The sequence below is a fragment of the Astyanax mexicanus genome, chromosome 21 (genome assembly GCF_023375975.1).
Source record: "Astyanax mexicanus isolate ESR-SI-001 chromosome 21, AstMex3_surface, whole genome shotgun sequence".
Lineage (NCBI taxonomy): Eukaryota > Metazoa > Chordata > Actinopteri > Characiformes > Acestrorhamphidae > Astyanax > Astyanax mexicanus.
The window spans coordinates 31,748,014-31,773,652 of record NC_064428.1 but is presented as its reverse complement, the minus strand read 5'-3'; the positions used below and the strand labels follow the sequence as shown (position 1 = coordinate 31,773,652).

At 37.2% G+C, this 25,639-nt stretch overlaps 2 protein-coding genes across 2 annotated transcripts in view; one reads left to right on the top strand and one right to left on the bottom strand.

Annotated features, from left to right (window-relative positions):
• Window positions 1-25,639, bottom strand: part of tmem41ab (transmembrane protein 41ab) — a 519,270-nt gene that overhangs the window by 174,843 nt on the left and 318,788 nt on the right. The window lies entirely within an intron of this gene.
• On the top strand, window positions 958-3,550 carry mzt1 (mitotic spindle organizing protein 1). Its single transcript, XM_022674626.2, has 3 exons — window positions 958-1,282; window positions 2,571-2,716; window positions 3,087-3,550. Exons 1-3 carry the CDS (start codon window positions 1,231-1,233, stop codon window positions 3,114-3,116), a joined length of 228 nt encoding a protein of 75 aa, XP_022530347.1. The 5' UTR covers window positions 958-1,230; the 3' UTR covers window positions 3,117-3,550.

Genomic DNA, 25,639 nt, shown 5'->3' with positions numbered 1-25,639 from the left:
ATGAGAAATCACTATTTTTCAAGTCAAGTCCAGTCTAGCTTTTTTTGTCAATACTGCATATGTACAGGACATACAGAGAATTGAAATTACGTTACTCTTCTTCCAAAAGTTACAGCAAGTACAGCAAAATAATATTATAAATATAAAAGGATTAGACACACTAAATGTACAATACAACAATGTCACAGATAAGGACAGTAGGACAATAGTGATGGGGGATTAAAGAGAGAATGACAGTACCAGATTAAACAGAACTCGTACAAACATTAGTGCAAATATAGAGGTATAGAAGCTTAAGGCTGGTAAAGTGAATGAGTCCATACACTTCTTTAAATGCCACAGTCATAGGGGGAAACAGTGGGTATGGTAGTGCAGGTATAAGCAGTAGTGCAGGTATGGGGTGTGTGAGGTCCTATTAGTTCTTACTAAGTTTTTACACCATTAACAATGTCAAATTAGCTCCACACTTTATTGGTAGAATTCGTAGTTCCTGACATACGAGACATACGACAAACGAGGCACTGAGATCTATCTATCTGTCTGTCTGTCTGTCTATCTATCTATCTATCTATCTATCTATCTATCTATCTATCTATCTATCTATCTATCTATCTATCTATCTATCTATCAGTCTGTCTGTCTGTCTGTCTATCCATCTATCAGCTCCCCAAAACTAACACTAGCAGTAATGCTAGCGTCTTTCCAGCATAAAATCTGTTCCTGAAGACAAATGTAACCATATAGAAATGTTTTCTTTAGTGTTGTACCACAACTCTCTTAATACTTTCCAAAATTACAGAAATATCACAATAAAATAGTTAACTGCTATTTTTATTTAAGTTCTTAGCCCTTTAGCTTCATTCACTTCCATTTTTTGAGGTCTCACTCGCGGGCTTCCCCTAGCGGTCAGAACTCATTTACTGAATTTACTATTATATCTAACGGGTGAGATGGGAAGTGGGCCGTCTCGCTGTAAACCGGCTGTGGTGTTGAAGCTAGCTAACGCTACAGTAAATGAGAATAAACAGCTAACGAGCAGGTTTCTGCAGTTTATAGACTATTTTTATGAGTTTATTTAGACTAAATAAGAATTTAAGTATATAGTTAAAGGGTTAAAATTGAAACACGTCGGACAAACCCGGAATATAACGACAAATAGCGTGTAAATAGCTAAAGTTAAATAGTTTGTTGTTGCTGGTGCTAACGTTAGCTCGTTAGCTTATCGTTGTGATGGCCAGCGCTGCCAGTACCAACATGAACGCTGTGCGGGAAACGATGGACGGTGAGGAAACAGAGTTATTTAATCTATTTAACTACTGATTTTTTTTAATATTTTCTGTTTAATAATGTCCTTATATTAGTGAAATCCTATACAGAAGGCTTGCTAAGCTAATAGCGAAGCGAAGCTAACATAACCTGCATAGCTTACCCACCGCTCTATGTATCTGTCTGGCTGTAATGAGAGTGTTAAATGTGATTTATTATTGTTTTTATTTAACTGAAGTTTTTCTGTAATGTTGTTTGTTTTTTTCTCAAGCATAATATTTTCTGTTATTAGTCTAACATCTAAGCTATAGTGTTCACTTCATTACTAATTCATTAAAGGTTAATAGAAGCTTGTAGAAGTAACTGTTACACTAGGGCTGCAACTAACGTCTATTTTCATAGTCGACTAATCTGTCGATTTTTTCCCCCATTTGTTCGATTAGTCACGATTATTATTAATTTGGATTTCTTCATATTGTTTATTTATCAGTCACAATTATTTTTCAGTTTGGTCGATTAGTCATGATTATTATTGTATTTGATATGGTGGCTATTGTTTTTTTTTTTATTAGTCACGATTATTTTCTGATTGGTCAGTTAGTCACGATTATTATTTTTCTGTTAGCCAATTGGTCGCTGTTATGTTTTTTTTTTTTGTATCAGTCACAGTTATTTTCTGGTTGGTCGATTGGTCACAGTTATTATTATTATTTTTGATTGGTCAGATTATTCTCCATTTAGCCAGTTAGTCATAATTATTATTTTTCTATAAGTCGATTGGGCGTTTCTTTATTTGTTTATTTCAGTTAGGCTTCAGTTAATCACGATTATTATTATTTTCGATTGGTTGCCATTGTTTATTCATGAGTCACGATTAGTTTCCGTTTTGTCAATTAATCATGATTATTATATTTTAATGTATTAGTCAGTCTAATATATTGGATTAGTCATTTGGTTGCTATTATTTATTTATCAGTGACAATTATGTTCTGTTTGGTTGATTAGTCACGATTATAAGTTTTCTAGTTTTCAATTTCAAAGTTAATTGGTCTCTATTTTGAATTTTTTTGTTTTTATTTACCTATTTTTTTGTCACAAATATTTTCAGTTTGGTCAATTTTTTTTTTATTGGTTTCTATAATTTTTTTTATCAGTCATGCTTATTCTCAGTTTGGTTGATTAGTCACAATTATTAGTATCATAGAGAATTGTCTTGTGATATATCAAGTATTACAGCATCACAGTATTAGGATGTGATACTGTTTTTGTAGACAGTAACCTTGTTCTTTTTGTCTGTTTTTCAGTTCTGCTGGAGATCTCCAGGCTTCTGAATACAGGGCTGGATATGGAGTCCTTGTCCATATGTGTTCGTCTGTGTGAGCAAGGAATCAACCCTGAAGCCCTTTCATCAGTCATAAAGGAGCTACGCAGAGCCTCAGACACACTTAAGGTAACTTAAGGTGTAGTAACATAAGATAACAGAAACTGCCCACTCTGCCAAAATACCAATTGGTCTTATATAATGTTCTAATTTTCTGAGACACTGTTTTCTGGGTTCTCATTGGCTGTAAGCCATAATCATCAACAATAAAGGAAGTAAGCACTTAAAATAGATCACTCTGTGTTTAATACATCTATATAATATATGAGTTTCACATTTTGAACTGAATTACTGAAATAAAGTAACTTTCAATTTATATTCAAAATATACCACTTAATAAAAATGTGATGATCAGGTTTATAAAAATAAAAGGGATGAGATGTGCTCAGTCATTAATGAACTAACATTTCCCTATTATGTCTAACTTGATCTGTTCCAGGCCTCTGAAAACAGCACAAGTCAAGGATGACCTGCGTCTATAGTGTCTCCACTTCTAAACCCTGTAGTTGAAAAATCGTTTAGAATGAATTCTTCCAGAGACTGATTTATATTAAATGATGAACCTGAATGATGGTATTTAACCTGTTCTCTGTGCACATCGCTGGTTACATGCAGTGCTTTGGAATGGGAATTACTTTTTTGGTGGGTTTGTTTTTCCACATCAAGCCAAACTACCATTTCATCCTTGGTTTCAGTCATCCTTGCTTTTTTTATCCACTGTTCAAAATCTTCAGCTCCCTCCAGTTTCTGAGAAACTCAGTGTGATGGCCTTCCCCATGTGGACTTACAGTAATGAAGCTTTGTGAAGAAGAAGTGTTAATATTCATCTATTGTTTGTAAAAACTCATCTTTAATATAAATGTTTGTGTTTTTTCTTACAAATAAAACATGTAAATTATTGTATTCCACAATTATTTGGCTCTCTTATTTTTTTATCATCGCTGTCCAATAAAAAACACTTATCTCCAAAACAGCAGCTTTACAGGAGAGAGAAAAAAACCTTGTAAACTTTCAATGGAAGTCAATGTAAAAAGAGTTTATTTCAGGTTATTTTCTATTGGTTCGTTCATCAAGAAATTGTGGCACAGTGTGAGGGACAGTTTGTCTGTTCAAATTATGTAGTAAACTAAAAAATGAACAAAAATGGAGATAAGTGTTTTTCATAGGACAGCGAGGATATGATGTCATTTGCAGGGATCTGTGTTTGCAGCAAGTGTCCACTAGTGGGTGACAAAATACAGCAGAAGATAATGTACCACACTGTGTGGTAAATATGGTAAAGTTCAGTGGTTTTCAGTCCTAAACCTTGAATATCGCTGCTCTACACATTTTAGAGTTTATCATTGGTTCTAAAAAAACAGCTTTGAACTAATCAAATAAAATAACGTTTATTTATATAGTGCTTTTTACAACTGATGCCGCAAAGCAGCTTCACAGAAATGAGGTAGTAGAGCCGGAGGAGGAAGAGGAGGAGGAACCCTGGGGAAATCAGGGCTTACATGTACCTTATACCACTATTACTTGTACTATTAAGACTAATATACAACTCCTGAAAAAATTAAGAGACCACTTCAGTTTCTCTGATTTTGCTATTTATAGGTTTATGTTTGAGTAAAATGAACATTGTTGTTTTATTCTATAAACCACAGACAACATTTCTCCCAAATTCCAAATACAAATATTGTCATTTAGAGCATTTATTTACAGAAAATGAGAAATGACTGAAATAAAAAAAAAAAAGATGCAGAGCTTTCAGACCTCAAATAATGCAAAGAAAACAAGTTCATATTCATAAAGTTTTAAGAGTTCAGAAATCAATATTTGGTGGAATAATCCTGGTTTTTAATCACAGTTTTCAGGCATCTTGGCATCATGTTCTCCTCCACCAGTCTTACACACTGCTTTTGGATAACTTTATGCTAATCACTCCTGGTGCAAAAATTCAAGCAGTTCAGTTTGGTTTGATGGCTTGTGATCATCCATCACATCCAACCCATCATTTTTAAGTGCTCTCTTATTTTTTTCCAGAGCTGTATATAATGGGGGACCCATCCTCCTTTGGTTAGGATATAATCAGTAGTGGATAGTGAGCAGCTGATCTGTGATGAACTAACATAATTTGGAAAAAAAAGACAAAAATAACAGTGTTTTAGATTTTTTTTATTTCATATATAGTAGACACTTACATGATTATAATATACTACTGATTATTGATGTGGGCCTGGGGCTGTACAATTTTGATTCTGATTTTTGCTGTACAAAAAAATCACCTGTTTCCATCCAGCTTTTGACATAGACAGTATCTCACAAAAGTAAACTGCACTCCTCACACATTTCTGTGAATATTTTTTCATATCTTTTCATGGGATAACACTACAGAAAAGACACTTGAATATAGCTTACAGTAGTCAGTGTACAGCATGTATAGCAGTACAGTGAACATTTCCAAATAGCGAGCAATGTGAACATTTTCTAAGGTGAAGTAAAAGCAAAGAAGATTAAATAAAGATTTGCTTATTCTTTATTTAATTATATATTTATAACGTATTTATTTTTTATATATATCCTCTTTAGACCCTGCGTCCTCATATGAGGACATCACATTTCTGCTTCTCTGCAACATTATACTTAATAATTTGCAGAACTTTAACCCTTTTGGCCTCATATGGACACGTTGCTGTATCATCTAGTGGCCACATGATAACATTTAACACTTTAAGAGGGTGGGAATCCCAGTCAAAGGTTTCTACAGCCAGTTCAGACAGAAACATGGGCGAGATACAAAACTCTCATCCAGTTTTATGTTTGAAACTATTCTCCTTATGTTGTTTTTGCTTTTTTTCTGCTTACTGTCGAAAGATAAAAGGTTGTTTTTGGACTTATTTGGTAAAAGGTAGTTTTTAAATGTTAAAATAAACACCAATTTCTAATTGAAGACATTGTTTTTTTTTTTTTTGCTTGTTAGATCCGAGTCAGGGTCTCAGGAGGTTATATATTAACTTTTTTATTTTAATAATTAAAAATGTAAGGTGACCTATCCACAATCTTTGCATTGTTTTGATGACCTGTTTTTAGGATCATCCTCCAAAAAATTTAGGGCAGTTTCATATTCTACTAGTCACGTCCAGCAGATGTCAGTGTTGTATATTGGCTTTGTATGTGTTTTTGTGTGCATTTAGTTCTTTTTTCCAATATATTTTCAGTAATTAAATATTTTTTTTCATTACCCCTGTGCAATTAGGAGACAACGTGCAATCATTTGTAAATGTAATCTTAATCTTAATTCTTCATATTTTATTATTTATATTGTGTATACTGTACTCTTTACTTAATCTATTTTTTTTGTACTGAGTGTCTTGCTATCCTCTTGCCTTTGCTGCTGTAACACTATGAAATCCCCCACTGTGGGACTAATAAAGGATGATCTTATCTTTTCTTATAATTTACAGAAGAAGCACTTTAAACCCTGTAGATTCTCGCAGGCCAGCAGCTATTTCCAGTGTCTGGTGCTCTCTCTCTCTCTCTCTCTCTCTCTCTCTCTCTCTCTCTCTCTCTCTCTCTCTCACTCTCTCAGTAAGAGCCTAGCTTCCTCCCTCATTAGTGTTTCCCTTTATAAGGGTTAATTGCGCTAACACAGAAACACGCTCCTCTTATAGAAAACTGATCATTTGGAAAAGCACAAATCAGCAGCTTATTTATAAAGTGTGATTTGATGATTATTAGGATTGGAGTGTAAAAATATTTTGTGTAATTGGGTCAGCTCTTTTTTATGTTGCTGCACTGAAGGAAAATGGCTTTTTCTATAGAAAAAAAGGACATTTTGGGAATATTGTGGTTCAGCAGATAAAAATTGCTAACGCTAACTGTTAAAGTTCAGCAGCTCTTCCTCTATCTCTTCTATCAGTTCTCCAACCAGGCCTACTATCACAGTCATCACCACACACTGCGCTGTTCACAGTGAGTGAAGGTGAGGTAAGATCACTTGTGAAAAAGTTGTGTATTTAATTATAGTAATATTGTACTTAAACTATATGAGGAATAATTAAAGTGTAGTTCTTCTACTTATATTTATTTGCTTAATCTGCATTTCAGTATACTTTGAAAAAGTATACTTTAGTTGGCTGGACTGATTTTGTACAAGGGATGTAGTTAAATAAATATATATAAATATACAATATAAATATTGTATGTATTTAGTATTCTTTTATAAAATATAGTTTGCTTTTTATGATAAAACTATACTTTTACAAAATGTGTCCTAAGAGCCTATATTTGTGCAATAAAAATGTACTTCAGTGAAATTTGTTATCAAAACATTAATGATTAACTGTGATTATGACATTTTATGTGTTAACATTTTACTTAAAAAATGACTTTAGTTAGTTTAAAATTGGTAAAAAAATTTTTTTAGAATTTTGACTTGTTTTTATGCACACCTCAAAATGAATGTGAGGTTAAATCTGTATTTTAATCACACTTTTATACATTTTAATGTTCAGTTAAACAGCTCATACGAATCTACTTAAATTGTATTAAATAGTGGCGACAATAACATATGACTAATATATTCAGTATAAAATGAGTGCAAATTCATATCATTTTAATTACACACAAGTAGTAAGTAAGTCAGTACAAACTAGTGGTTACAAAATAACATAACTAAATCAATTTCTACCAATTTCAGCATAATAAAATGTATTTATATATATTACAAGGGTTTAGCAATCTTTGTCATTTTTCTCGGCACATTTCTCGGACCCTGTGTATCGAGCCATTAATCTAGAATTCACTATCAGGCCTCACTCCAACTCCCATAATTCCTGTCACCTTACCATGAACATGCTGGACATAACAGTGTTCAACCTCACTCACAAGATACTAGCGATTTATTTCAACACTTTATTTCTACACTTTTACAGTAGAAACATTTACTAAACCACTTACTGGACGGACCAGTGGAAAAATATACTTTTTTTTTGGTCCCTTAGGATGCACTGTAAACTCAATGAAGGCGGTCTGAGACACACTTTTCTTGGGAGAAGTTCCATGTTTTTACAGTATTTGGTCTTATTTTGCTCTTTTGAATAATTGAGCTGAATTGCGATCAAACAGTCACAGTCAAAGAGAGATTTGCACCTTCCAGAAATGACCTTTTTATTCTGATGATCCAAGTCACGTTTTGTAGCTTCTTTTTTTCTTAAATAAAGACAGTATAAAGTCTGAGTATAATAAAGCTGGTCCTGCACTCTTAAAGAAATAAAGGCTGCTAAATGGTTCCTGGGCACACGTTTCCACTAAAAACCTCCAATTAAAGTGAAAAGTCCACCCTTTGAAAGGTTTTTTAGGTAACAGGGAAGTGCTTCTTCTTCTGTGGCACGACTCCAAAAAAGACTGATTTCTGGCCAAAGAGCCTTTTGCACTGTAAACTCAATGAAGGCGGTCTGAGACACACTTCTCTTGGCAGAAGTTCCAAGTTTTTTTTTTTTTTTCAGTATTTGGTCTCTTTTGTAAGGTTGAGCTCAACTGCAATCAGTCATTAGTAAAAAAAAGAGAGATTTGCATCTCCAGAAATGACCTTCTCACTCTGATGATGTCAGACACGTTTTGTAGCTTCTCTTCTTTAAATACAGACAGTATAAAGTCTGAGTATAATAAAGCTGGTCCTGCACTCTTAAAGAAATAAAGGCTGCTAAATGGTTCCTGGGCACACGTTTCCACTAAAAACCTCCAATTAAAGTGAAAAGTCCACCCTTTGAAAGGTTTTTCAGGTAACAGGGAAGTGCTTCTTCTTCTGTGGCACGACTCCAAAAAACACGGATTTTTGGCCAAAGAGTCTTTTGCACTGTAAACTCAATGAAGGCGGTCTGAGACACACTTTTCTTGGCAGAAGTTTCAAGTTTTTTATTATTATTATTTATTTTTACAGTATTTTTATCTCTTTTGAATGGTTAAACTCAATTGCAATCAAACAGTCATGGTCAAAGAGAGATTTGCATCTTCCAGAAATGACCTTCTTACTTTGATGATCCCAGAAGACACGTTTTGTAGCTTCTCTTCTTCAAATACAGACAGTATAAATTCTGTGGCACGACTCCAAAAGACTCGTTTTTGGCCAAAGAGCCTTTTGCACTGTAAACTCAATGAAGGCGGTCTGAGACACACTTTTCTTGGGAGGAGTTCCAAGTTTTTTACAGTATTTGGTCTTTTTTGAATGATTGAGCTCAATTGCAATCAAACAGTTATGGTCAAAAAGAAAGATTTGCACCTTCCAGAAATGACCTTCTTACTCTGATGATCTCAGACACGTTTCGTAGCTTCTCTTTTTCTTTAAATACAGACAGTATAAAGTCTTGAGTATAATAAAGCTGGTCCTGCACTCTTAAAGAAATAAAGGCTGCTAAATGGTTCCTGGGCACACGTTTCCACTAAAAACCTCCAATTAAAGTGAAAAGTCCACCCTTTGAAAGGTTTTTCAGGTAACAGGGAAGTGCTTCTTCTGTGGCACGACTCCAAAAGACTGCTTTTTTGGCCAAAGAGCCTTTCTTTTTAAGAGTGTAGATCAGCATAAAAGAGAACTTGCAGCCACAGAGAGCTTCATTAGCGTCCAGCAGGGCCGACAGCGAGAGGTGGCTGTGTCCTTGGCTCCTGCCTGGCGCGTGACCCCCACTGTGAGAGAGAACTCATTTAGCTGATGCGTCTTTAATCGCCTCGGCCGTATGGAGACACATTCGCTCCCTCTTCAGCAAACACTCGGGGAGAGAGAGCTCTTCTCTGGGGGAAAAGGCCGCGTGGAGCATGCTCTCTGATTAAATGCGATGTTTTAATTACGGAAAACCAAACCCAGAGTTCGTCACCACTTTGTTTTTATAGTCTTTACTCGGTAACGTATGGTAATTTATGGAACGTCTTTGTGAAAACAAACAGGTTGTGGTAAAACTGAGGGGAAAAAAATCTGAATTGATTAAAGATGAATCGTAGTGTGAACGTAGCCTTGGACAATACTGATTTTTGTTGTGTTGGCTTGGATTCTTAGGTCAAAGATTCTTCAAGACCTGTAAGGCAGGTCTTACATTTACATTTACATTTAAAGGAGAACTCTGGTGTACATTTTAACAGTTTGTCCAAACACCCCTTCAGACTGGGTGACACAGGGCATAATTTGCCCTGATAAATAGTTTTTGTTCTACCGTTATTCAGGCTCAAAGTAGCTCCACACCTCAAAGTACTCCTAGTACTTTTTATCATGTTTTACTACACCAAAAGTCAATTTTTCACCAGAGTTCTCCTTTAACCCTTGTGTGGTGTTCGGGTCTGTGGGACCCGTTTTCATTTTTCATCAAATGATACAAAAAATATATTTTTTCTAACTCAAACTCATTGGCATTGGCTCATTTTTTGTGAAAAACATATATCAAAACACATTTTCGATAAACACACACTGTACACCCATCCCCCCCCAACTAACCATTTATATTACATACAGTATGTTTGGCCAAGGGCTAATAAACATTGCTTCATTTGTAAATTTGAAACTAAACAAATTTTCTACTCATATCTTGAGTTTAATTCATTTTCTTTTACATTTTATTAAAAAACTAATAAAAAAAGAGTAGCACTTTTTAAAAGAAATGTAACATAAGAAAGGTAAAGGGCAAATATTAACCATGTAAGCTGTTTTTATTGCTTGCAATTTAGGTGAAGCAAGCATGTGTAAAGCATTTTAATGTAAAATTGCTTAATTTTGCTGAATTAAATACAAGTAACAAAGTAAACGAGTAACAAAAATATGAACACCACACAAGGGTTAAGGTATTTAGCAGACGCTCTTATCCAGAGCGACTCACAGCAGTGATTTGTTGTTTACTTTACAAAATATCCATAGCTAGAGACCAGGATCAAGAGATACACCAAGCTTGATAATGTTTAGAACCCTTGGAGAACTTCTTTTTTTAAGATTAGTTCAAGAACTCTTTGAAAAGATGAGTCTTTAGTCGGTGTTTAAAGTTCACTGTGAGTGACCGTGCTGTTCTGAAACCCAGTGAAAGTTTGACTTGGTTGTTCTGGACAGGAATAAAATCACAGAGGTCCCCTGCATAAAAGAGAAAATGACCCCAGAACCCCCTGAGAAACTGATCCCTTCTGGACAGGGCTATTTTTACAGCCCAAAGTTATATGATGACGATGCCCTGCAATCCGTGGCCCTATAACTTTTCTTAGCGTACACTTGGGTGCTCTATTCCAACAGGACAATGCTCGTCTACATGCTGCTACCATCTCAAGAGCTATGCTATCACTCTCTCCCAGCCTCCATTACCACACAGTCTACAGAAGAAAACCCACAGGATTATCTATCCATTAAGAACCTCTACAACCTATACAATGCAGAAACATCTGGCGTGTTGCGTTTGTTACACATGCATGCATTACACACTACTTCTACTTTCTCTATATTTGTAGCCCAAATAAATATGACCAAGAGTTGCTCATATCAGCCTTAATCTTTAAAATAATAAAATAATAGCTTTAAAAGAATAGCATTGCAATCCCACACTTCCTTCTGCTTGCAAATAAATTTAACCTAAACCAGTTCTCTTGTGAAATTTCATGCTGATTAACATTTATTTGCTATACTGATTAAACAAAAGAGTCTGAAAATCCTTCAAACATTGAACAAAAGGTGCTGATCTTAACCAAACAGACAAGACAGACGTTTAGACTAGCTCAGCACTTTCTACGATACTCTCAAAGAAGCTCCAAGCAGATGGGTCCAGATGTGCAGAACAGAACTCCAGCAGATAAAGCTGATCCCACATAATGTCCTGAAGATTCACGGAGCCAAACATCTTTAAACCGAACCCATCTGCCTCTTTTATCTCCGACTGATCAACTGTCAGGACCAGCAGTGTGTAGACACCTGATCAATCGTCAAGGGGTTATACTGAAATCAGGGGCTCTAATCGCAATTGTATCCCCCATTTACTGCAGTAACAGCCTCTACTCTTCTGAAACGCTTCACACTAGATGTTGGAACATTGCGGTGAGGATTTTATTGCATTTAGAAATGAGGTCAGGTGCTGATGCTGGTTGATTAGCTGGTTGATGAGCTCTAGCTCTGTCTCTCCAGAGAACACGGTTCTGCTGCTAATCAGGCCAAAGCTGAGGGGCATTAAAGCCCTTCTAACTGATGGAATTTGCTTTCTATGTGTTTTTCCATGTAGATCACACAGTGCGTGAATGGCTGTGTCAGCAAAGGGGGTGCACTTGAAAGTAGCTGAATTCACTAATTAGACGAGGGATGCCGATATCTATAACATTTGGGGAACTTTCCATTTGGAGTGGAAAATTTCTGTGGATATGTCTTTTAAAAAATCAATTGCATCCATTCCAGAACTCAACCACCTTAAAGCACCTTAAAAAAAACTATAAAATATATTTACTTCATTATTTTAACATATATGTATAATGGAGAGCTTATTCCTTCATTTCTAACATATTTTAATATATACACTGCTCAAAAAAATAAAGGGAACACTCAAGTAACACATCCTAGATCTGAATGAATGAAATATTCTCATTGAATACTTTGTTCTGTACAAAGTTGAATGTGCTGACAACAAAATCACACAAAAATCATCAATGGAAATCAAATTTATTAACCAATGGAGGCCTGGATTTGGAGCCACACACAAAATTAAAGTGAAAAAACACACTACAGGCTGATCCAACTTTAATGTAATGTCCTTAAAACAAGTCAAAATGAGGCTCAGTATTGTGTGTGGCCTACACCTGCCTGTATGACCTCCCTACAACACCTGGGCATGCTCCTGATGAGGTGGCGGATGGTCTCCTGAGGGATCTCCTCCCAGACCTGGACTAAAGCATCCGCCAACTCCTGGACAGTCTGTGGTGCAACGTGAGGTTGGTGGATGGAGCGAGACATGATGTCCCAGATGTGCTCAATCAGATTCAGGTCTGGGGAACGGGCGGGCCAGTCCATAGCTTCAATGCCTTCATCTTGCAGGAACTGCTGACACACTCCAGCCACATGAGGTCTAGCATTGTCCTGCATTAGGAGGAACCCAGGGCCAACCGCACCAGCATATGGTCTCACAAGGGGTCTGAGGATCTCATCTCGGTACCTAATGGCAGGCTACCTCTGGTGAGCACATGGAGGGCTGTGTGGCCCTCCAAAGAAATGCCACCCCACACCATTACTGACCCACTGCCAAACCGGTCATGCTGAAGGATGTTGCAGGCAGCAGACCGCTCTCCATGGCGTCTCCAGACTCTGTCACGTCTGTCATGTGCTCAGTGTGAACCTGCTTTCATCTGTGAAGAGCACAAGGCGCCAGTGGCGAATTTGCCAATCCTGGTGTTCTCTGGCAAATGCCAAGCGTCCTGCACGGTGTTGGGCTGTGAGCACAACCCCCATCTGTGGACGTCGGGCCCTCATACCATCCTCATGGAGTCGGTTTCTAACCGTTTGTGCAGACACATGCACATTTGTGGCCTGCTGGAGGTCATTTTGCAGGGCTCTGGCAGTGCTCCTCCTGTTCCTTCTTGCTCAAAGGCGGAGGTAGCGGTCCTGCTGCTGGGTTGTTGCCCTCCTACGGCCTCCTCCACGTCTCCTGGTGTACTGGCCTGTCCCCTGGTAGCGCCTCCAGGCTCTGGACACTACGCTGACAGACACAGCAAACCTTCTTGCCACAGCTCGCATTGATGTGCCATCCTGGATGAGCTGCACTACCTGAGCCACTTGTGTGGGTTGTAGAGTCCGTCTCATGCTACCACGAGTGTGAAAGCACCACCAACATTCAAAACTGACCAAAACATCAGCCAGACAGCATAGGTTCTGAGAAGTGGTCTGTGGTCCCCACCTGCAGAACCACTCCTTTATTGAGTGTGTCTTGCTAATTGCCAATAATTTCCACCTGTTGTCTATTCCATTTGCACAACAGCAGGTGAAATTGATTGTCAATCAGTGTTGCTTCCTAAGTGGACAGTTTAATTTCACAGAAGTTTGATTAACTTGGAGTTATATTGTGTTATTTGAGTGTTCCCTTTATTTTTTTGAGCAGTGTATATTTCATGTACACTGCATAATTGTGGACAGTTTGTCTCTGAGGTTTGATAACCTGATAATGAAGCATTTATTTTGTCATCAATGTACTTTACTTCTAACTAGCAACCACCCCAGATACCATAGCAACACCTTAGCAACCACCCCAGATACCATAGCAACACCTTAGCAACCGCCTAGCAACACCTTAGCAACCACCTAGCAACACCTTAGCAACCACCTAGCAACACCTTAGCAACCACCCCAGATACCATAGCAACACCATAGCAACCACCCTAGAAACCATAGCAACACCTTAGCAACCGCCCCGGATACCATAGCAACACCTTAGCAACCACCCCAGATACCATAGCAACACCTTAGCAACCGCCTAGCAACACCTCAGCAACCACCTAGCAACACCTTAGCAACCACCCCAGATACCATAGCAACACCTTAGCAACCACCACGGATGCCCTAGCAACACCCTAGCAACCACCTAGCAACACCATAGCTACCACCCCAGATACCATAGCAACACCTTAGCAACCAACTAGCAACACCTTAGCAACCACCACGGATACCCTAGCAACACCCTAGCAACCACCTAGCAACACCTTAGCAACCACCCTGGATACCATAACAACACCTTAGCAACCACCTAGCAACACCTTAGCAACCACCTAGCAATACTTTAGCAACCACCCTGGATACCATAGCAACACCTTAGCAACCACCCCAGATACCATAGCAACACCTTAGCAACCGCCTAGCAACACCTTAGCAACCACGGAGCAACACCTTAGCAACCACCCCAGATACCATAGCAACACCTTAGCAACCACCTAGCAACACCATAGCTACCACCCCAGATACCATAGCAACACCTTAGCAACCAACTAGAAACACCTTAGCAACCACCACGGATACCCTAGAAACACGCTAGCAACCACCTAGCAACACCTTAGCAACCGCCCTGGATACCATAGCAACACCTTAGCAGCCACCTAGCAACACCTTAGCAACCACCTAGCAACACCTTAGCAACCACCCTGGATACCATAGCAACACCTTAGCAACACCATAGCAGATACCAGTCAGCACTGCAATCACACTTGCAGTTTCTGTAGGAACTGCAATCTAGTTTATTTATAATATTTTCTCTAAAATTTACACGGCCAATTACCCAACCCACTCATTAGGACTCCCCCTATCACTAGAGATGCCCCAACACACCAGGTGGTAAAGACTAACACATGCTTCCTTCGATACATGTAAAGTCTGACTCCACCTCTTTTCAAACTTTTCGAACTTGGAGGAAAGGGCAGTGACTCGGTTCTGATACAGCAGCTCACAGACGCAGCCTTGTGCTGATCGACATCACTCTTAGGAGTGATGAAGGGAAAGAGCTCCATCTACTGTACCCACCCAGAGAGAGCAAGACCAATTTGTGCTCTCTCAGGGCTCTGGTTGCCGATGGCAAGCTACATGAACAGGATGCGAACAGACGATCTCCTGCACATAGTGGCCATGCTTAGCTCACTGGACCACTCGAAGCCCCTATAAAGAATTCTGTTTAAATAAGTCTGATGGCATGTACCAAACATTGGGGAGTACAAACACACCAGACAGTTCTGGGAGCGCACTGCCAAGCCAACTTCCAGAATTTGGAATTCCAGAATGTTAAAATCAATCTCTAGAAAAATGTGTAAAATGATTAACATCTGTAGAGGCAATCTAATACAGTTATGAACTACTTGTGTCAACAGATTAGAGAATTAATTGCAGATTTTGTTCACATTACAGAGAGAGACAGGAGCCCCGGTCTGTCCCAGCTGGGTCGCATTGGACTCATTGACAAGCAACAGCAGTGGCAACTCTAATCCCATGGTTAGCTAACAGTGCTGAGAAAATATTTTGTCTGTTAATGTTCAAGTTCTTGTCATGGTTCTGAATAATAACCTTTTTTTAAATGTACAACATTAACAAAAATAAAATAAAATAAATTGTCCACCCTATCATGCAGCTTAATGTGACAAGGTGGACAAATGCTTGCATGTGTCACATTCTCGTCCTGTTCTGTGTCTTTCCTGCCTGTCTCTGTGTTTTTTTCCTGCCTTTTTTTCTCCTGTTTTTTTATTTACCTTTCCTAAGCACATGGCCCTCTCTGTGTTCTCCTTGTCTCTGTGTTTATTTGTATCTCCGCCCCCTCATTACCTGTCCCAAGGTAGTTCTTGTTTCCTGTTCCCTCCGTGTGTATCTGTGCTTTTTCTTGGTTGGTTCTTGTACGTTTTACGCAGTAGGTTGTAGGTTTGTTTCTTTGTTTTCAGTTTTTGTGCATCCTGTAGTTATCATAGTTTCCCAGTCGGTTTATTTTTATTTGCCTTATTTGTTATATGTTTTATTTTGGTTTATTTCTGTTATTTCTGCAACCTGACAGCATGACAGAGAATTTCAAAATTAGCTACAGTGCTGAGAAAATGTTTTGTCTGTTAATGTTCAAGTTCTTGTCATGGTTCTAAATTATACTACTGGCTTTTTATTTATTTTTTATTTTATTTTATTTAAGGGAAAAATGATTTTTACCACCATACAGGCCCTTTAAAGCTTACAGCAGGTTCTTACAGCGGGTCAAGAGGCATCTGAGCACATCACTGAATCACCTTTAACAAAGTCACAAACAGCGGCGGAACGCGGAGAGTGATGGCGGCCGCTCGGCGGAGTGACAGGTGTTATCAACAAAAGCGGATCAGGCGTGTCTCTTCATGAGCCCGGCTAATGATGTGCAACAGCAGGGGCAGCTAGTTTATTTCTCTCCACGAATTAATGCCAGAAAGGTTGCCACTGTGACAGTGGCATCGCTCACAAGTAGCGCTAAGTAGCCGCGCTCAGGGCTGTTCATCATCCCAGCCTGGGCGCTGGGCTGGAGTCACTGGGACACAGTAATGCACTGGTGTGCGCAGCGAATGCGGAAAAATGGGGTTTGAAGTGCATGAAGTGAATGGGTACGCTGCTGGGTGTGACTGTATACGTCGTACAGCTGAGGACAAACTCAATGAATAAATGAGCACTGCCTGAGCACAACTGCTTTCCATATGCTGGCCTTGTAGTACTAGTAGTAAATGATCTGTTGCTGGAATTTAGCTCTATAAAATACTAGAGTTTCTGAAGGCCTTGGGTTGGATTGGATGTATGATTCTCAGATGTGGGAAGAAACGACTGCAGTTAATACTGAAGAAGAATGGTGGCTTAGTAGTTAGCATGTTTCCTTCCCAGCACTGAGGTCTTAGGTTCAAGTCCCTATCTGGGTGGAGTTTTAAAAACTAGAATATAATTAAAAAGTTACTTTATTTTAAGCATTTATTTATTTTATTGTTGAAAGTAATGATTATGGCTTACAGACAATGTAAACTCAAAAATCATTGTCTCATAAAGTAAGAATATTATATAAGACCAATTGGTACTTTTGGCAGTGTGGGCAGTGTGCCAAATCCTGCTGGAAAATGAAATCCGCATCTCCATAGAAGTTTTCAGTATGAGGATGGAGCATCTCAAGATTTTTTTTTTAATTGTTCTTAATGAAATCACATTTTCACGTTAAAATTTCACTAATCATTTTAAACTTGTGACTGTTTTAAATAAGTTTTAATTTATTTTATTTATTTGTATTTATTTATTATTACTTTTATTTTTTATTCTAATGTTTTATATTTCGATTCTTATGTTTTAAGTTCTTTTTTATTTATTTTTGTATTTTCTTATCATTCTAATCATTTTACTTTTCTTTTACTATTACTTTTTTATTTTTTTTATATTTTATAAATGATTTACTTTTTATGTGTCAATTTGTTTTTATGGTCTTTTAGAATTTTCTATTTTACATATATATTTTATTCATATCTATTAAATGTGTATTTAAAATGAGTATTTATATTATTTTGAAATATTTAATTCTTTATTATTTCTATATTTTATTAAATGTTTTTAATCCCTTTGATGCTGTAAATGCTCAGCAACATTTTAAATGAGGGTCAACCTTAATGTTTTTGTTTGTTTTAAAGGGTTAAAATTGTTTAACCCATCATGCAGCTTAATGTGACAGGGTGGACAAACACTTGCATGACAGGGAACTAAAAAAAAGTGAAAATAAAAAGTGATTTAGGCTGGAAAATATGATTTCAGTGTAATCTAGGATGTAATTAATAATATAATTAATAAGATTAATAAGCAAAATTTGTGCCGTATTATTATAATGATATTTTTGATAATTTCGATAATTACAATTACAATATGCATCAAAAATCAGTTTATATTATTTTCTTAAATGCTGATTTAAAATAATTATTCATTTTCCAGTCGTTCACACTGGTATCTGCCCTTTTGACCTCAGACAAAACAACAGGCCTTCACTGATCCTGGTTTTCTCTGCATTACTAATCAAAAACGAGCCATGTTTAGTGGAACGGAAGCCCATAACAGTGTGGATTTATTTACAGGAGTGGGCTGCTGGTGGGTTTAATGGTCAGCGAGGTCGGCTGCAGGCCTGCTGGAGGAATCGTTCATCACCTGGAATGATTGTATGCCTGTATGGAGAGCAGAGCAGAAATTCTCAGCTATTATCTGCTGGGAATGGCAGGTTAACAAGCAGTAAAAGCAGGGAAAGGAAGGTGCTGTGCCCTCTCTCTGTCTTTAGCCTGTGTTGGTTATGGATAGCCGGGGATCTGAACCTTGAAAGGCTTGGGCCCGTTTGTTCCGGTCACGAGCTAATGACCTGCGATCTGCTGCGGCCGGTCGTGGAGACAGCTGTGAACGTTTTGAGGCCTGAGGTCAGTATTAATACTGTATACCGTGCCTTTAAATTTTATAAATATACGGTGTAACAATACATTTCTCAACATTTACTCTCTATGACACATACAGAAGAATGTTAACCTTCACTTTTTAAAGAGATACTAAACTCTAAAAATATATTTTTCCAATAATATCTGAAATATGTTCCTTTGAAGTAATAAAACACATCAGTCCTGCTTACATTTTCAATTTTCTCCCTCCTGTCCCGCCCCTAAACCCATACATCACCCAGTGCCACCCCCAAACTACATCTCCCATTTTTAGCCTTTTTTTATTTTATTTGAGAATTTAATATTTAAGAAATGAATAATATTAATTTATATAAATAATATATTTATATTTTTTTACATTTTATATTTCTTTATCTTTTTTCAAATATTGTCTACATACTTAGCATAGGTAAAGCTTAAGCTGCCAAAAATCAGTGTCTCAGAAAATTAGAATATTATATAAGACCAATTGGTACTTTTGGTATCAGAGTGGGCAGTGTGTGACCAGTCCTGCTGGAAAATGAAATCCGCATCTCTATAAAAGTTGTCAGTATGAGGATCAACATTTTTTAATGAAATCTTAATGAAATCACATTTTTACGTTAAAATTTCACTGAATTATTTTAAATTTATTTTACACCACCAGAAAAGGCTGTGACTGTTTTAAATAAGTTAAAAAATATATATTTTATCTTTTTTATTATATTATTCTAATGTTTTATATATTTTTATTCTTATGTTCTTAGTTCATTATTATCATTTTACTTTACTTTTACTATTACCTTTTATTTATTTTATATTTTAGAAATTCTTTATGGTCTATTTTACTTATATATTTTAGTCATATATACTGAATGTTGATTTAAAATTAGTATTTATTTATTTTTTTAACTATTTCATTCCTTATTACTTCTTTTTTTTAATTAAATGTTTTAGTTTCTATTTTTTTTTTCCTACATTATAAATTAATACTGAAGTCATCCAGGCTATGAAGAAACACATAAGGAATCATGTCTGGTTTGTTAAACACTTTTTTGCTTTCTCAATAATAAAATTCCATATGTTTTTCTTCATAGTTTGGTTGACTTTAGTATTAATCTACAATGCGGAACATTTAATAACAAATAATAAAATATTAAACATATTTGCAGCCTTCTGTTACAGTTTGGACAAACACATGCATGACATGCAATAAAAAAGTCAAATTAAAAAGTGAACAAGCTAAAATAATCTGATTTCTGTGTAGAAATTGTGTAATATATGTAATCAGTATTCAAAATAAGAGTTGAAAGAAAAAAAAAAGAGCTAAGAAGAACATTATTTTCATAATGACATATTTGATGATGTCCTCTTGGTGTTTAAGGTCAAACTGATGATTTTTTGGGCTCTACCCTCAAATCTGTTCTGAAAAAAAAAGAAGCAAATAAATTACAAACTCCTAAATGAATCCTCACGCCTCACTACAGTAATTAGCATTATACTTTAATACATTTTAAACTTCCAATTAACCTTGCGCAAGGGTTTTCTCATATTCATCAACTTTAGATTAATACCAGATGTTTTGCCACATACCTGCTAACAATAAAAACACCCTGTTGCTCTGCATGCATGGCCTGGAAGGTTAAAACTAGATAAAATTATTAATTTTTATGGAGAAACTATTGATCATTACATAGTTGAACACACAAAATTCCAATTTAATTACAAACATTTCATTAACGGAAACAGAACACAGGGGAATTTACATAAACCTGCTCGGAAGGTTGATGCATTATTATAGGCCGCGACACTGTTTTTCATTTAATTGCTTTGCTAATTAAAGCAATTAATGCATGCATTACAGTCTGGCTATATGATAATTACACATCAAGGTAGGCATACTTAATTGTGAATTTGGACAAAGTGTTTTGGATGCTTCATAGTTTCAACAAGCTCAGCTTCGTGTCTTTGTGTCTACAGTAAATTCTGTCTGAATTATTTTACTGAAAACAGTAAAATAGTAACATTCCATGGTTAAAGAGTCTCTGTTCTGCATTTGTCTTGTTTTTGTTTCTCTAAAGCTCAATTCTACAGGAGTTAGACATTGAAACTGAAACACCTGGTTTTAGAGCACAATAATTTATTGTGGTGACGGACAGTTCTGGTGGAAACAGGAGAGTTGAGGTGCACATTGAATTCTGCCGTGATTTGATCAGCCGTGGTTTTATGTTTTTTGGATACAATCTGGGTTAGCACCCGAACATCCCTTTCAGACAGCTTCCTCTTACAGCGTCCACAGTTAATCCTGTTGGATGTGGTTGGTGTTTCTTGGTGGTATGCTGACATTACCCTGGATACCGTGGCTCTTGATGCATCACAAATACTTGCTGTCTTGGTCACAGATGCTCCAGCAAGACGTGCACCAACAATTTGAACTCTGGTGTGTCACCCATAATGTTGTGTGCATTGCAATATTTAGAGCAGAACTGCGCTCTTACCCTGCTAATTGAACCTTCACACTCTGCTCTTACTGGTGCAATGTGCAATTAATGAAGATTCATGTTTTTGTGGGTTTATTTAGTGAAAAAAAATTAAATTAATGTTGTTATGATTATGATTGTGTTTTACATCCTCAGTATGTTCTATGATGTTTATGCAAGTTGTAATTCTGGTATAATACATTAATTAATATACATTTTCCGCATGTAACCTACTATTGAAATTGGTTAGGTAAAAATAACCATTTTTGTAAAGTAAAGTAAAGTTCTCTAAATAGAATTTGACAAATTGTCTATGTTACCTCCTGGCTGCTGCATCATCCAGTTAACGTCCATCAATATACATAATTATTTGTAAATTTGTAAAAAGAAGAATAACTTCAATAAAGTAAATGATTCACTAATGTGAAACTTTGTTTGGGAAAAAATTATAATTTTATTCAACTTAACTAACCATTGATTTACTAATTATAACTAATTAGTCTGTTTTAAATAGATTTTTTTTATAATTTCACTAATCTAAAACAGCAACTTCACATGAGAGATTAAAAAAAACCTTCTAAACTTTCAATGGAATTCAATGTAAAAAGAGTTTATTTCAAGTCATTTTTAAAATTCTTCAAGAAATGTTGCCACAGAGTCAGGGACAGTTTGCCTGTCCAAATTATGTAGTGAACAAAAAAATTGACAAACAATGGAGATGCTTGTTTTTTTTTGGACAGCAATGATTTTCACTTTAAAAAACTTAATGTAAAATAGATTTTTCGCTTATGCTTTTGATTTAAAAACTTGTAAAATACTGTACATTTTGTCTTAGTTAATGAATGCATGAAACAATGCATTCATGCATCAATGCATGAATCATGCATTCATTAACTAGACCTACTTTGGTAGAATTTGGTAGAAAATGTGAATAACTTTAGGGATCTAAACTGATCTGAAGTTTAAAGAGTCATTTTTAGTGAACTGAATCAGTTTGTTTTCACTTCTAAACACTTAATTAGCAATCATTAGTGTCTGAATCGCAGCTTCATGTCAAACTCTTGCGTGTTGTCGTCTTTGAGCTGAACCTGAACTGCTGTATACTGTAGGTTAGTGTTAGCATTTCCGAACTTCCGCATCCAGAGTGCATCCATTCCCATTACTGGGGAATCAGGAGTCCCCGGCTGTGGCGTTTTCTAAATGCCGCCTAGCCTCTCATTAACCTGCGCTCGGCCGTCCGAGTGGCGCGAGACAAAAACAACAAAGCGGCCGGCGATGGCGGGTGACAGCGCTGTTTATAATGATTAATGAGCCAGTGGCTTTAGTTGATTACGGCGCTGCCGAGTCTCGATACTTGTTTCAATTAGCGTCCTGAAGGTCGCTAAAGCCAGTCTTTCACCCTGGCGTGCATAATCTATTCCCATTAGCCGGGGGAGCAGGGAGGGGGCATCGCTATGTTCACCCCCGTGTTCATTCAGATCACCACGGCCGCTGAAGGAAGACACCAGCTTCCACATTAGCGCCATCGATGAGGCTTCAATTTGATTGGTCCAGAGGCCGCGACCCACCGCCCCTGCTCCCTCCGGGGACGTCCTGGCTCACGTCTAGCATTTAATACATCGTTACGTGTCTAATTAGAGTGGATGGAGTGGTATTTATGCTTCATAAATCTGAGCACCAACTACCCACCCCCACCAATCTCCCATCCAACAACAGTCATCATCATCATCTTCATCATCATCATCTTCATCATCGTCTCCAGCACCGCGGGCTCGGATGGGTCAGATATTGCTGTCGACAGCAGCTGAAGCGAGCTGTCGCTTCCCATCAGTATCGCTTCGGCTTATGACTGTCGGAGCTCCATTCGTTAAAATAATTACCAGAAATGTAGCCCAACATGTATCATCATATAAAAGATATAAATGTCAGACTGAGGGTGATTAAAATATTAAATGAAGTATCTTAATAATAAACAATCCATATAACTTACAACTGATGTATCGCAGTCGTAGCCAATAAGCTACAGACGCTTCCTCACCTAAAAGGTTGGATCAGAGACCAACCCCAACTCTCCAACTGTTCACAAATATTTGGACATAAAATGCATAATCGCTCAAACTTAAACTGAATGAATAGAACTCATTGCAAAGCTCTGAGAGCTCTAATTCACCTGACAGGATGAGGAAGTCTAGTTCAAATCCTGTGTCGTACTGCCCCAGCAGTCGGAGCCCGAGAGAGGACAATTGGCTCTGCACTCAAAGTACTGAATTTAAAACCAAAATTCCAACTTTCAGTTTTAACTTGCATTTTATTATAAACTTTGTAATTGTATTGTAGAATTTAAAAAAGTGTACTTGTATTTTAGAATCAAAAGCATTATAAAAATAAAATGTGTACTTGTATTTTAGAATCAAACACATTTAAAATCTAATTTGTACTTGTATTTTCTCTTTAAATACTTAAAATATACAAATTCTACCTATAATTAAAAAAAAAAGGGAAAATAACATTTTTACTTTTGTTTTTTTATTTTAAAATGTTCACTTGTCGATTTTCGATTGGAAAACTTGCACTTGTATTTTCTGGTGTAAGAGTGTCTTAACCAAAAATTGCACCTAAAATTCCAATTTAAAAACATAGAAAATAAAATGTGTACCCATATTTTCGATGTAAAAAATTGAAAATAAAAATTATACCTATATTTTCAACTTGAGAACTTGAAAGTTACGGGGTGATTAAAACAAAAGTAAAGCAATAGTTATTTTTACTGGTAACTAGTTACTTTTATAGTGGAGTAACTCACTTAGTAACTTTTATGAGAAGTAATTAGTAACTATAACTAATTACTTTTTCAAAGTAACGTGCCCAACACTGCCTAACAGTACAAACCAACCAGAGTCCGTTTTAACCAGAACAAATAGTGCTGGTGTGAAAAAGAAAACGCCCTGAGAGTGATAGGGGGGGCTCTAGTGAGTGGGTGGGTTAATTGGTTCAGATAAACTGGGGGAGTAAATTGGGTAAATTGGCTGCTGGTAACAGAGTGCTGCACTGGTGTGTTGTTGTCCAGTATGAAGGCACTTGATCTGAGCAGTTCGTCTGTAGATATATAACGCTCTCTCGGCTCTGGTGACCTCAGCAGTGCTGTGATTCTCTCTCCTGCGCTCGTGCGAGGGCGGAGACAGGCCGGGGGTTATTCACTCGTGCTTAGCGGCACGCTGAGTTTGATGGATCAGCTCCATAAGTAGCGTGGCCTGCTCTCAGGTGCTCTCTCTCTCTCTCTCTCTCTCTTTCCCTTTCTCAGGTTCTTCACAGATCATAGAGCATCTTCTCACTATTGCTCTCTCTCTCTCTCTTTTTCTCGCTCGCTCGCCCGCGCACACACACACACACACACACACACAGGCCCTGGCCCCCTAGTGCGTTCACTCCCGGTAACATCCATCAACCCCAAACTAGAAGACTCCTTCAGCTGCAAATAACCTTCACTCAGCGGCCAACTAGCCTCCGATAAAGACTGTAGCATCGCACAGAGCTATGCTAAGTCTGTCCAGGCCTTTCTACACTTATCTAGAACCAGGTTTCTAAAGTCAGGTTCTAGCATTAACCATTTAAGAGATAATATTGATTTCTGATAAGCCTGCACTGAAAAAAAAATGTGCGTAAAAATATACTTAGCAACTAAGCACAGCTGCTGATGTGGCAACGACAGTGTCTCTTTCTACAATCTAATGATTATCTAAGAAATCCTGTATATAATTGCAAGTCTTTTTGTTCTTTATTGAAATAAGAAGAGCTGAAGAAACTTTGTCACCTGAAATTTTGGACATTGCAAGCGTTTTTTTGTGTAAATTTAGACCTTTGTTTGGCTGGAACTTTGGGCCTACTAGGCCTTGAAGGCTGAGTGCCAAACCATGCCACCTAAAGCCACTAACAACACTGAGGAATACGTCACAATGGCTCAAGTGCGTGAATTACTGGATCAGCAGAAGGATTTCTACAGAACCTTGCTTGAACAACAGGAAAGAACCTTCAAAGCTTGTGTACAGATCATAGTTGATTCTTCAAACAGGAGGATTGATGATCTATCAAAGCAAGTTTATGATTTCAAGGTGAGTCTAGAAATGACTCAAAAGGAGTTTGATGATTTTAAAGTTTTGTGTAAGACTTGGTCTAAAAACAGTGATGAAACCAGAGCAGATTTGGATACAGTATGCAAAAGCATGATCTCGCTCTCAGATAAGACAGATTCTTTAGAGGGCCAATCAAAGCAACACAATATTGTTGTCCATGGCATCAAAGAGTCGATTAAAGAGAAGGCATCTGAATCTGAAGAAAAAGTGAGAAAGCTCTTCAGAGAAAAATTACAGTTGGATCAGCTGAAGATAGAACTGGATTGTGCACACAGAACAGGGAAACTACTGTCCTCGTCAGAAAAACCTCGACCTATTATGGTCAGATTCCTGCGGCTGAAGGATAAACTTGCTGTTCTGGATAAAGCAAAGAACTTGAAAGGTTCCAACATCTTTATCAATGAGGATTTTTCTGAAGCTGTTCGACAAAGAAGAAAAGAACTGGTTCCAGAAATGAAGGCAGCTCGAGAAAGAGGTGACATTGCATACTTGAGATATGACAG

What these genes read in the sequence shown, in the direction of transcription:
- mzt1 (XM_022674626.2), top strand. Translation starts at nt 1,231, where the DNA reads ATGGCCAGCGCTGCCAGTACCAACATGAACGCTGTGCGGGAAACGATG. An exon ending in TGTGCGGGAAACGATGGACG is followed by an intron (nt 1,283 to 2,570) that starts GTGAGGAAACAG and finishes TCTGTTTTTCAG; the next exon opens with TTCTGCTGGAGATCTCCAGG. An exon ending in GAGCCTCAGACACACTTAAG is followed by an intron (nt 2,717 to 3,086) that starts GTAACTTAAGGT and finishes GATCTGTTCCAG; the next exon opens with GCCTCTGAAAACAGCACAAG.